Source organism: Pogonomyrmex barbatus, unplaced genomic scaffold (assembly GCF_055798465.1).
Source record: "Pogonomyrmex barbatus isolate J1 unplaced genomic scaffold, ASM5579846v1 scaffold20, whole genome shotgun sequence".
Lineage (NCBI taxonomy): Eukaryota > Metazoa > Arthropoda > Insecta > Hymenoptera > Formicidae > Pogonomyrmex > Pogonomyrmex barbatus.
In genome coordinates, this window is record NW_028297117.1 from 283,343 (window position 1) to 297,188 (window position 13,846).

The 13,846-nt window shown below is 30.6% G+C and overlaps 2 protein-coding genes and 1 long non-coding RNA gene across 6 annotated transcripts in view; 1 reads left to right on the top strand and 2 right to left on the bottom strand.

Moving 5' to 3' along the window:
- The window catches only part of EMC1 (ER membrane protein complex subunit 1), a 9,198-nt gene extending 2,165 nt beyond the window's left edge, over window positions 1-7,033 (bottom strand). Inside the window, exons 1-11 of one of the 3 annotated variants that reach the window (XM_089077862.1) lie at window positions 6,640-7,033; window positions 6,365-6,480; window positions 5,883-6,066; window positions 5,559-5,612; window positions 5,110-5,265; window positions 4,649-4,985; window positions 4,261-4,564; window positions 1,362-1,382; window positions 647-819; window positions 429-590; window positions 44-328 (exon numbers count right to left, since the gene is read on the bottom strand). In XM_089077862.1, coding sequence (XP_088933988.1) covers window positions 44-328; window positions 429-590; window positions 647-819; window positions 1,362-1,382; window positions 4,261-4,564; window positions 4,649-4,985; window positions 5,110-5,265; window positions 5,559-5,612; window positions 5,883-6,066; window positions 6,365-6,480; window positions 6,640-6,785 — 1,938 coding nt within the window. In that variant the 5' untranslated portion in view covers window positions 6,786-7,033. The remainder of the gene's footprint in view (window positions 1-43; window positions 329-428; window positions 591-646; window positions 820-1,361; window positions 1,383-4,260; window positions 4,565-4,648; window positions 4,986-5,109; window positions 5,266-5,558; window positions 5,613-5,882; window positions 6,067-6,364; window positions 6,481-6,639) is intronic. The other 2 variants (XM_089077863.1, XM_011631725.3) reach the window with 2 other exon arrangements.
- LOC148936512 (uncharacterized) lies at window positions 2,029-3,582 on the top strand. The gene is made up of 2 exons (XR_016139462.1): window positions 2,029-2,260; window positions 2,346-3,582. It is a non-coding gene; the product is annotated as an uncharacterized LOC148936512 (long non-coding RNA).
- A 657-nt stretch (window positions 7,034-7,690) lies between the features above and the next one.
- Window positions 7,691-13,828, bottom strand: Mtl (Rac family small GTPase Mtl). 2 transcript variants are annotated; one of them, XM_011631729.3, is made up of 5 exons: window positions 13,368-13,828; window positions 12,649-12,774; window positions 11,806-12,142; window positions 11,543-11,706; window positions 7,691-11,425 (listed from the first exon to the last, which is right to left on the bottom strand). In XM_011631729.3, exons 2-4 carry the CDS (start codon window positions 12,762-12,764, stop codon window positions 11,572-11,574), a joined length of 588 nt encoding a protein of 195 aa, XP_011630031.1. In that variant the 5' UTR covers window positions 12,765-12,774; window positions 13,368-13,828; the 3' UTR covers window positions 7,691-11,425; window positions 11,543-11,571. The 2 variants fall into 2 exon arrangements, with proteins under 2 accessions (XP_011630031.1, XP_088933996.1); XM_089077870.1 differs by having other exon boundaries at window positions 7,691-11,706; window positions 13,368-13,824.
- Between the last annotated feature and the right edge of the window lie 18 nt (window positions 13,829-13,846).

Here is a 13,846-nt window from a genome sequence, read left to right on the forward strand (position 1 = left end):
TCTATTAATATCATAAGTTAAATATCATTGACATGAAACAAACCTGAGTTGTACTATATGAAAGAGAGAAGCCAGATAATATTCCTGTCGTTTGATCAGCAGTAAAAAGATACGTATTTTTTCCAAATAAAGCTGCAACCGCCGTAGCGCTTTCAGGATAAACATGAACTTTATCCCGTGCATCAAGAATAAGGATACCGCGCAAAAAGTCGTCAGTCGCTACATGCAGTAACATAGACTGCTTTATTCTATAACCAAGTTTCACCATTCCATCCAACGGTTGTCCGGTAATCGGATTAAAGGTATATATAATACCTTCTCCACTTTCCTATATTATAATGCCAAAAATAATATAAGTGAAATATCATGAAATAAATACAAGATTTACGCATTTACTAATGAAAATAAAATATAAATGCACATCTTACTTTGTCTTCTGCTAATAATGCACATTGAGGTGGATGAGGAAAATGTCTGCTGCCTCTTTGTACATACAAAATCATTGTATTAGATAGTTTTGTGAAACCACGGATATTAGGTAATCTGAATTGCCAAATAATTTCACCCTTTCTGGTTTCGATACCATATAACTGCAAAGAATATAGAATGTAATATAAGATGCCTTTTGATTTAAACAAATTCATACCTTTCCGGCAGATGTAACGACTACGATCATTTTATGTAAACCAAATTTATCTTGTACTAAATCGATACGTTGATTGGATTGTAGAGGCACGAAGTCTAGTAACGTTTGGAAGAATGCTCTGGCTTGATTAATCTGCGAAGTAATCCTTCGAAGAAACATACTTAGAACATCCCCTGTATAACAGTAATATTACAACATTAGGAAATGTATATATCCCTGAATAATCGTACTATTGAAATCTGTACGTTAGATGATACAGCAGGAGGCTAATAAAAATTAGATGTTTAGGGAAAGAATAACAAACTGTATATTTTATGATTATTAAGCTATTGTATTGCATTATGGAATGTTCTCAGCAAATTCAATGACTTTTACATATTCTATGATGAAAGTCATAAAACTGTTCATGCATTTTACGTAGCTGGTTATCATACATTAATGATGATTGCTACATTATTTGTATCGATAATATTTCATCCGAACTCAATCATATCAAATATCGAATGTGGATTTTTATTTCTTGCAGTATATACATGCAGAGAGTAATATAATTATGTTACTTTAAAGGATATTCTAGATGATCACACGTAAATTATATTTTACACCTCTTAATATTTTTAGGAGTCTATACACAAAGTTATACCATGCAAATATAAGTCTGTAGCAATAAAACAAAATATTGCATTAAAACCAGCCTTCCTGCTCCACTACTTACATGAACTGTCTACATCAATACCTGCCAGCAGCCATTCACAAAAGAGAGTTAATTAATATAACTTAACAGATAGATTGTTATTAGAAATTTGAATTGTGTGTTGCCGATAAACAATATGTCGTTTTAATAAGAGTGTTATTAATCAAAACAAGCTTCTCCATATCCTTCAAATGTTGTAAACTCAATATTGACAAGGAGATGGCAAGAATTGTGAAATACAAAATTGAATGAGCTATAGTTCATTCGAAAGGGGAAGTCGAGATAAAAAGTGTAAAAGGGTTTGAGTGCATGGATCTTAGTTTCGAAATTTGCATACAAAATTAGGCATTCGGCATTTTTTTTTTAATAATGGTTATATTTTGTCGACAAAATTAATTTTTGTTATTATTTGCAATAAAATATTAATAATTATACATTATTATTATATGTATTAAAAAATAACAATTTTTATACATATATTAATGTTTATTTATTTCTTTTTATTTATTATAAAATTCGGACATTGCAGCACAATGTTGTAAGTAAAAATTGAAATAAAAACATAATTAATTAACGTAAAAAATTTCGCGCTTATTTGTCAATTTTGACCAAGCAAATTGTATCATATTTTTGTCAGGCAGTGTATATTACAAACAATCTTCAGCAGATATCTGTCCTCTCTAATACATGCGCACAGATTACGACTTGAAAAAATCGTTAGAGCTACGTTCTTGATCAGTATTCTCACGCATTTTCACGAGTATAAATCAATGTAGAAGTCATTCGTTATCTTTGTTCTATATTAATAATAAAAATGGAAGAAGCAAATATAGATCCATTCTTGATGAAACAGATACAAATATTGACAAAATGTGATATTGCAAAAGAAGATTTAACCGATGCCATCGCATATTTTAAAGGCTAATATTTTTATTATTATTAATATTTATTTTTTTTACAAACATCACAGAAAATATAACGTAAAAATATTGAATTTTTTCACAGACATGTTGTTACAATTTGATCTTATTTATGCCGATTCACCTGGACAATTTACAAAATCTGCTAAAGAAATTGCTGGAAAATTGTTCAAAAATTTTATAAAAATGTTGGGGAAATGTACGATTGTCGAGGAAACCGAATATTTTTTTGCGTAACGAAACTGAAGCAGATGTGGAGGAAATAGAAATGAAGCAAGCCATGTTGTTAATGACTGATGAAGAATATGTGCCACCTGAAAAATCTTGTAAAATAAAGTATGATAGAGTATCTTTCGATGTTAAATTAAAAATCGTTATGACTGCAAATAAACATCCAAACTGGGAGCTTTAAATATTTACAAGGAAGATTTAAACAACAATTACACCATAATAGCGAAATTATACGTTTCAAGAAAGAAATTTTAACAGGTGGCATATTTATAGATAAAATGGATATTGTAAAAAAAAAATGTTTATGATTGATTTACCGAAGCATGAAATCAGAAACAATTAGTAACAAGGCAACAATTACAGCAGTGGGCTATGGCTGCTGCAACTCAATTCCAAAATGTGGAAGAGAAAAATAAATGTGCCTTTCGTTTTGTAGCATCATTAAGGTGGTTGTCTGACTTTATTAACAATTATAGAATAGGGAGATACATTTGGAGTACGCATTAAAATAGAAGTCGATGAACTGTTAAAATTGTGCAAAAATGTTGTTATTGTCTGCTCAAAGTCAGGTAAACTCACTTCATATTTATATGAACAGTATTTAAAAACAATATTAAAATGTAAAATGTAATTAAAGGCAACAATCAATTTTTGCTAATTGTTGATTCTTGGGGAGGTCAAAAAAACATTCACATGTATAATGAAAATTTCATAAATGATGAAAATAAGCCAACATTTAATTTACAAATATCCAAAGTGTACTCCGATTTGTCAACCTTGCGACATCTATTTTTACAGGCAAGTAAAAATTATTATTAAACGAATTCGAAAAACTATCCAGATATTCTTGTTGATGGAAAAAGAATAGAATTGAATTTTCGATATAATGCAATAAGAATTCAATCATTAACACATTACTTATTAAACGCTCCACAATTTAAAAATATGATACAATATGCTTGGTACGCATCAAAGTTGGCAAATAAACGCGAAATTTTTTATAATGTTAACCAATTATGTTTCCCTGCAAACATAATGCATACATAATGTAAAATGTTTGTGTAAAATAAATTATTCTTTTATCAAATGTTCATGATGTGCGATCCATTTGTGTTTTCAATGTTTTTATTTCAATTTTTACCCACAACATTGTGCTGCAAATTCCGAATTTTATAATAAATAAAAAAAAAAATAAATTAATATATGTGTAAAAATTGTCGTTATTTTTCAATACATATAATAATAATGTATAATTATTAATATTTTATTACAAATAATAACAAAAATTAATTTTGTCAACAAGATATAACCGTTATTAAAAAAAATGCTGAATGACTAATTTTGTATGCAAATTTCTCCGAAATTAAGGTCCATGTACTCAAATCCTTTTATACTTTTTATACTCTCGATCTTCCCTTTCGAATAAACTATAACTTATTCAGTTTTATATTTCACAATGTTTGCCATCTCCTTGTGAGAAGAAAATAAGTTGTATCTTGGAAGCACAAGTATATGTGTCACATTCAACATATTACAGTAATACAACAAATAGTATCTTATGTCTGGCATACTACTTATTAATAAAAGAATTATATAAGATTGCTATAAATAAACATGAGTTACATATATAATATTATATAAAAAGTATCTAATCAAATTCAATTATGAAAAAATTGTTAAATTCAATTATTAAAAAATTCTTTTCCATTTGATTTGTACTAGATTTTTTACGCTTAACATACATATTATATATAAACAATTTTACTTACTCTCTTTCTGATCAAATTCCGTTTCAATAGCTTGATCTCTATCAGACATAGGTAATTCCATAATTTCAACGGCCACAATACTAGCGAGGGCTTCTTCTCTTGTCCATACCAACTTATTGTGTTGTAATAATGCGATGGTATGATCTTGCGAAGATAACAAGTGACGACACGTTATCCCTTTCGTTTGACGGGGACATACAGATGCCATTATGATTGGCGATTGTATAGAAGCATGAGTCAAAGTAACCGACAAATCAGATATAGGTACAGATGATAACAAGTTTGTGGCTGTTATTTCTATCCTCTAAAAATATAATAGGAAATTTGTAAAAAAAGCTACATTAATGAATCTATCTAGAAATAGAAAAGAATATGTTTTAATATTTACTCCATTTTTATACGTCGTTTCTAAAAGTACTTTTTCATTATCAATAGAAACAACATAAAGAGTTGCATCTCCAGAAATATCTCTCTGTATGGGAGTTGGAAATTCTCCGATTACTAAAATCCGCTTTCTTTGATCGTTATCAGCGTTAATGGAAATTACGGGTCCTTCTCCAAATACGGATTCTAGTTTATATGGCCCTTGTGCGCCAGCTCCGAATATTGTATTTATCGTAACTGACTGTGATTGTGCATTAGTATCAAATAAATGTACCAAGAATACTACAGCTAAAGAACTGTCTCCCTTCAAACATGCTAAATATGGAGCTGCTAGAACACACCTAAAGAATTAAAACCATTAAAACCATTTTCAAAATCGAAGTAAACAATTGAAAGAGAAAATTTGCATACTAATAAATAGATAAAGCGAGAAAACAAATGTGATTTAAATTTGAAATTGCTTACTCTGTTTCTCGACTTATAAATGGTGCGGAAACTCTTCGAGTCTTTAATTTTTCTCCAGTCTTGCTGTCATAAGATGTTACTTCTACTCCACTATTATAAATAGGTAATATATGATGCAACGTTCCATCTTTGATATGCCACTTCACATCTTTTATCCTGGATAATAATAAATTATTTGTGAATTATATATTCTAAAAAAATACTTGGTACATCAAAATATACTCCATAACTTTGTACAATCTTTGTACAATTGTAATAAAATGTTAATTTTTTATCACAAAAACATTTCCTATTTTGTGTATACATATATGTGTGTATCATTCGACAGTGATAAATATATAAAAATATAAAGCACTGAATTTAAGCAGCCTAATTTACAACAGCAAGAGTTACAGTTAGGTGTACAAAACATATATCATTGACAGTGCTTTGAATAAAAATAAAAAGACCTGTCAGCAGAATACAAGCCCAATGTAGAAAACGATATAAATGGAGATGCATGTCTGCAAAAGTAATGGATTATATTTTACATACACATATATATATATATATATATATATACTTAATTTTTTAAAAACAATTATACAGTAAATATTCAACTTTGTATGATATACAATATCCATATTACTCTCCTTCTATCAACCTTTCTTAAAGTTGTTAAATATTAAAAAAAATAGCATACTTATAGACAATTGTCTATCTTGTTAACATTATTAAACCTGAACTTATATAGAAAAGATTATATTTCAATGATAATTCATTTTTACACAAACCTGTCGGTATTTTGCTCAGCTATTGGCCATTCGTTGATTATGTGACCAGTCGCCAAATCCCAGGCGCGAACGATGGCAGGAACTCCTCCGCTTACAGATATCAAATCTCCATCTGCAATACCTCCTAGGGTTCTGATACGACCGCCATAACCTTTTTCCAATACTCGCCTCCATAATATCTGACCTGTTACATTACAAATATTGTCAATACATTTATTTGTATGTCGATCTACCTAATGACATTTCTCAGGGCGCGATGCTCTACAATTAGACTAATGTTTAATTCATAATATAAATGCGCACGAAGAGATGTGCTTAATCATCATCATGTAATGTTGACAGAGCCAAAACAATATAATCAACAGTGAAACGATTAAAACAATTAAATGTCTAAGAGATAAAGAGCGATGCGCTTTTTATTGACCAGAAGCGAATGTCGAGACAATGTGTAATAAAAAAAATCATAAATACTTTTTATTTACCCGATTTTAGATTAAGAGCGGCAATAACGTTCTCCTCCGTGGCGACAATAATCTTTTTCGCCGTGGATACCGTATCGAAGCTGGCGAATTTAATTTTCCCAACGTAGTTCTGCCTCCTGAAACATCCCGCAAATGTTATTAATTCCCGGAGAAGACGATAACATTCTCGCGGTAACGTTCCCACGGCGCTGTCAAGCGGCGGGGAACATAGTTATATACATGTCTCTCTCTTTCTCCCCTTTGCATTATTTAGAGAGGCTGCTTCGATTATTTACCAATCGAATTTGCCGACTTGGTCCTCGTAGAGACACAGGGAAAGGTTGAACAAGCTCACCAGCACGATCAGGCATAGCAAGATCGGCGCATCGATGAGGAACCGGTTGAGGTTCTTACGAAAAGACCACGCGCACGATGGAGCCATGGCGATGACGGGCGCGAGAGGGTATTCGCGACGTAGTGTTCGCCCCTACACGACCCCGCTCCACGTTCTCGCCTCGCTGTTTTACGTTACGTTACGCGCACTACCGACTGACGCGTCTATAGCGAGGGCTCACACGGACGACAATGTCGCATGCACAGCACACAATTGCATCCCCGATCCACCCCTCGCGCGCCACCTCGTCTGATGTCACACGTACTTCTCCCGTCTGCCCCCTGTCGCGTACAGACGGAGATGGGCAAAGCCAAGCGGGTCGCGCGCCGTCTTCATCCAACACGTGGCCGATCCAGGGCCGGCTCGTCGAACCGACGCTCCTGGACCGCGCCCTTGTCCCTTTCTATGTAATTTCGACCTTGCGATAAACAATACCGCAGGTAAAATGGAAAATTAAATAAAGAAAATGTCTATAATTTTTTATTTTCATTAATCATTATTAAATCACAAGCACTTAAAATTCAGACGTGGATTGTAATTAAAGAGGAAAATTGCTTGACAATCTTCAAAATTATTATAAATTTGAACGTATTTTCTCGCGTGACATAAATATATAACACTAAAAATATTTTTGAAATGACTGAAAAATTTTTCTTCGGGTTAAATAGCATTGGATTTAAACAAGGTGGAAGCTTAGCATGGAAATCATTTATCAAACAAAAAATTTGATAAAAAATAAATATAAAATTAAAATTGTGTATCTCTCTGCAATTGTAATAATAATTGCAGAAATATTTTTATTACTAAAATGTCTTCTAACTTACACATACATAAGAAAATTTTCTAAAATGACAGCCAATATTAAATCAAGAAAGGAAAATATATCTCAAGGATCTCTTAAAAACAAACAAGACAAAATATACATAACTAAAAATGTTAAAAATTACACTATCTTGTAATTTATTGCATCATTTATTTGAAAAAGTTTTTTTAAAATACATGTAAATAAAAAATAAATGCTTCCTAGTGCCATATAGAATATGCGTTTATATAATCATATTACTCACATTACAATCGTCAATAATTTTTCATAATCATAATTTTTTCATATAAGGAAACAGGATAATCGAAATTAATTTCGAGGCCACTATTTGTTACTGATTCGCTTTCATATTGACAGCAAAAGAGTGCATTAAATATAGAAAATATAGTTATAGAAGTATATGTCTTTTTGTAAAGTAAATTTATAAAATTAATGTGGAATATATTTATTATAAATTTATAAATCAATAGATTTAAAAACTTCATAAAAACGATGGGGCGCTCTCTTATGCTGTCCTGTTAGTATATAAATAACGAATTCTGTCATATATACGAAAATAGACAAATGTTTATAAATTACTCATAATTAAAGTTATGTATCCTAGCACATATACATATATTTGTAATTTCTACAGAATTTCTATTCCCATCGTTTGGTTTTCTTGCATTTTATCTAAATTGACAATATTAAGTTGCATCTTTACTTTCATATCCCCTTTCTTTTTCGTTCCATCTTTATTTCCCTTTTCGCTCATTCACACGCTAAATTGCTCCATCTTTAAGGATTATGTTCTGCTTATATGCAATCTGAGAGCATTATCCACATACACAAACAAAAGTTAGAAACAAATTCGTGGTGACTAGAATATCTTTACATTTCATACATTCATTCTTTTTATACTTATGTGCAATAGTCCATAATACAAAACATAGATGTTATTTTAAACTGTAATATATACCTTTGGTTCATAGCAATCCCTCAATAATTTCGTCAAAAAGAGGAAAGATGAGAAAGTAATTCGCATCCTACAATTTCCGTTAAATGCAAAAATTGTAAGTAGTGTGATTTTAAATTACATTGTGCCTAAATTAAAGTTTATTATTGATAAATGCAAGCAATATACTTATCCTGTTAATTGTATTAATTAATGTAATCTTTTTCTGTTTAATTTTAATAATTAAAAATTATAAAAAATATTAAACGAAAAAAAAAAGATTAAAAGAAAAATACAAAATAAACAAATATTGTCGCATTGTCGCTAATCATTTATTTGGCAGTATGCAATATAAAAGATTTAATAAACTTAAGTACCTAAAAATTTAAGATAAATGCACTACTTACAAAAAATGCAATCTATGTATTACATTATAATACATATTTGTAGTATATTATTATGTTTAATTATAATGCGTTATTATACATATGCAGGGGTATACATATTAAAAATTTAAACTATCTTACATTGCAATAAAAGAAAATAAAAGATACTAAAAACAATTATTTAAGATATGTTTTTAATTCAGCAATATTCTAGTAATTTATTTTCACGATAATAAAACTATTATAAATATATATTATCGCTAAACAAATATATATATATATATATATATATATATATAAAATTTAGCAATTATTGTATTTTATTTCAAACATGTCACACAAATCAAACAAAAAAGACGAATATTACTGCAATGTTTGAATTAATTAAATGGTTCCATGATAAGACCTATTGGCGCATAAAAATCAAGAGTAAAAAAATCCATAATTACGTTTTAAAAAATATGAAATTGAGAAATTTAAAGTACGTTATGCTACATTATGTACATCTATTAAGCTGCAATATGTCTTTTCGTTTGCTTCTCATAGCATTTTGAGACTAGAATAGCCAAAACGATCATCGATCGTTAAACTTCTTATGCAACTATAAAATTTGTATTAATAATGCAAATTATAAAAAGAAAGTTTATGCTCTTCATTATTTTCAAATTACTTTTTTAAAAACAAAATGCAAAAATATATATTTTTTAAATAATTATCTTAGTTACTTTGATATTAAAAGTTTTTCTTTAATCCAACTTTAAATATCATAAATAATTTGGAAATGTTTTTTTAATATATGTATTACAAATGAAAAATATATGGCACAAAGGTCCTATCTTTTCTATCTTAAGCTTTTAAATATAAAAAAAATAGCATAATTACAAATAGTATAATATCTATTTCGTTATTTTGAGTTTTTAGAGAGCATATATAATGTCTACGTTAGTAAAACTTGATTCTTTTAGATAAATAGAAAAAAATTAGCAAAAAAGTGCAATCGCAATTATGATCGATTTGTAAAATAATGAATTTAAAAACAATGATTTTGCAACTTTATAGCAACACTTATTTATAGAAGATATATAACCTTTTTCTAAACCATACTGGTTTCCTCATAATTTGTATATAAACAATTTTCATACAAATAAATGGAAGAGAGCGAGATATACTATGGTATTTAAAAAAATACATTGTGCTATTTCCATTTCAATTTCAAAATGGACTTTGCATGGCATGTACTTGTTACCACTATTTTGCATTATTATCAATTGCTATTTCTTTTGATTATTATTTTTATGATGAGTATTTCATTTATGCACGTGAAAAGTTCGAATATTATTAATAGATCAAATTGCACTAATGCAGAAACTTTAGTACGATATCGTTATTTTGTTACAAGCACGAATAAAAAATATTACGTTACAAATAGAAAATCATATTAAAATTTCGTAATACACACGTAAAATCATAATAAAATTCCCATTTTTAATTTATCAAAAAATAAATATTAAAAAACTCACATATACATTATTAATATGTTATTTCTTTCAACACAGATATGTTGCAATTTTAAATAACAAAATGTCTTATGTGCATTATAAAATTTAATTTCAATAATTATTACACAAGATTATTGATTTCTTTTTCTCTAATATTAGAAATATTGAAATTTCCGTGAAATTTCCGTGTTATGTTATTTCATGGCAGTATTCTGTATGCATATCATACATATCTTATCAAAAATATTGATAAGAATAAAAGTTTCAAATGTTTCAAAATGATGGAAAGACAAACATGCTACTTTTGTCTAAAGAATCGTTATGCATTCCAATTTCTCTGACTACATCTTGATCTTTTAAAAATTCCCGTATTTGTTAGTAAAAAATATACATATATATTGTCCAAAACTGATTGATTTAAGAGTGCTTGCAAAATTCCTTTGATTTTTCGTTGCTATGGCACTGCATATTTAAATAATTCTATAATGCTAATTTTACATTTTTGTAAAACTTGTCAGCTTGTGATTGTTATAATAGCTATCGCGTTATATGTATTAAAATCAATGTTTCTACTATTGTAAATGTAAAAAGTTGAAAATCTGGCAGCCCTGATAAGTAAAGCTTCGGTACTTAATGCTTTATCATCACAGCACATTTACACTGTATTATCATCGATTTGCAGGACTCCAATATTAAATAACAGGATTCCAATATTAAATAACAGAGATTCTCTCGTAGAATACGTAGAAAAAAATGTCACGAGTTATTTTCCATTAGACTATCATCGATTGTATGTTGCTATCGTCACATACCTTTTACTATTATGCAAATATATGTATAAATGTAAGTTTAAGGAAAAACATTTGTAAGCTTGTAACTTGTAAACATCCTCCTGCAAATGCTGCTAAATATTTAGTCTATCCTTTTTCTTTTCTTCTTACTTTCTCGTTGTCTGAACTTTCTGGCCGTGAATTAGTGATCACGACTTATGTTGAGACCAGGAAGTATTAAATTGTACTCTTTCCGTAATATGGTATATTCTATAGCTGCCAGAATAATTCGTTAAAATGCATGTACTATTCATCTTCTCTTTAAAACATTCATATTTTTTCACATTCAATGATCAAATTTATTTTGATCCGTTGCTTTATATATGTGTATACCTATGATTCCCGTCAATTCCTTCCATCGTTTATAACATAATGCACCTTCTTTGTCGACGTTTTTGTGGTTCGGGTCTTAAAACGGCACGTACTGCTTCATCGAATACCTGTTTCAATCCACGTTGCGTAAGAGCAGAACACTCCATATATTTCACTGCGCGAATCTATAACAAATATTAACGTTCTGCTATAGACTAAACTGTTTTAGATTATATAAAAAAATAGATTACATATAAAATAAAGAATAATTTGTTTCTTCATACTTTGTTTGCCAGCTTTTGTCCCTGTTCACGTTTAATAGCACTAAGGCCCTGTTCAGCTAAGGCGGTAAGCGTTTCACGATCATCTCGTAAGTCTATTTTAGTTCCAACAAGTATCATTGGTGCATCTGGGCAGTGATGTTTTATTTCAGGATACCATTTACTGGTAACATTTTCAAACGATGAAGGACTTGTTACTGAGAAACAAATGAGAAACACATCTGTCTGAGGATAGGACAGAGGACGCAGTCTGTCATAGTCTTCCTGTCCTGCTGTGTCCCACAGTCCTAAACTAACCGGAATTCCATCAACAACCATTGGTGCGGAATAGTTGTCAAATCTAGGTAAAATATTACAAACTTAATCAACTTATATACATTTAATTATATATTTTATTTTAATCTTAATTTATTCACTGCTATTTATTAAATATTTTAAAATCTCAAAATAAAAATAAAAATAACAATAACTAAAAAGAGATTTTAATCATTGCTTATATTTTCATTTAGGTAGTTGTATCTTAATTACAGAGCATAAAATGACAAAGATATTGCCAAATGAGATGGAATTTAACAAAAATAGATTCTAGTGAGAATCTAAAGGACAGGAAGTAACAAAAAGATGGCTCAAAATGAATTACTTCCTGTATACAGAAGTTAGGTATCTCATATTCTGTTACTATTATTAGCCACTCCATTTGATTGGTCTAAGAAAAGGAAACTAAGGCACAAAAACCAGACTATAAAGTATTCCCTTAATGCATGAGTTATTAATTACAAGAAAAAGGTTTCTTGATAGAAAGCAGATGTTCTACAATATCAATAGCATAAATAGCAATATACTTACACAGTAGGTACGTATTCTCCAGGAAAACTGTCTGTCGTATATGATATCAACATGCAGGTCTTTCCTACTGTCCCATCTCCTACCACTACACATTTTATTGGTCTACCTGAGCTCATGATTTAATATCTAGAAGAAAAGACATAATTACGACGTAAGTACATTATTAGTGTACACTGGTCTAATTGTTAGATGATATTTAATATGTTATATTCAAGTCTCAGAAGTGTCATATCTAACAATATTACATGGATATTACTGACGGAGGGAGAGATATATCAATAGCAATTTCATTCTGCAGCTTTCAAAATGACATATTTATGATTTTTACAATTAACAAAAAAATATATACATAATTAACAAACAATTAATACATACATGATATTTTGTGTACTTAATACAAAATCTGTTTTTCATTTACATTATCTTACTATGCGCGATACTCGCTAAGAGACGCAAGACGAGCGTATGGCAATCATATAAATTCTGAAAAGCACTCAAGAGGAAATCATGATCCACGTAATTTTTTCAATAGACGTCTGCATGGAGTGAAGGAGGTTCACTTTCGCGTTCTTTTCGCGATTGCCTCGCGTTTACGGATGCGGGCCGCGGATAATTAGACAAGCGGGATAAAAACGCGCTTCGCGAAGGGCTCGCCCTTCATTCAGATGAAGCTGCAGGCGCGCATCAGGTAAACAACAGTCCGATGAATCCGTACTCACCGTGTGCACGAGAGGAGGTTTTTTCCGTTTATCCGTGTAAAAATCGTCGAGCGTGACAGCGGTGCGGACTCGCGTGTCGGATCGTGTGCGTGTTGTGTTGTTATGTACGGTGCGTGGCCGTGCGTTCTCAAAAAATCACAAAAGCGGGTGCCATGACAGTGTCACCGTTTTCGGGACTGAACGGGGTGGGTTGATCGACTGACTGGCTGATACACTCGCTCAGTGACAGATGTTCGACGGTCGCCTCTCGCGCTTCCTCCCGCCCTTCCGACCTTAACCCCTCCTTTCCGCGAAGCTTATTGTTCGGGGAAGTGAAAGACTATGATGTCCTTACGAACGGTGCACATCGCGCGTATCGTGAAAAGGTTAAAAACTCATCCGTGAGAGGCCTGCGGGACATAGCACGATACACGGCGGTGTAAACGCATACGCATCTACCAATCGTGTGGTTAGTGTGAAGAGCGCACAGAAAGATCAAC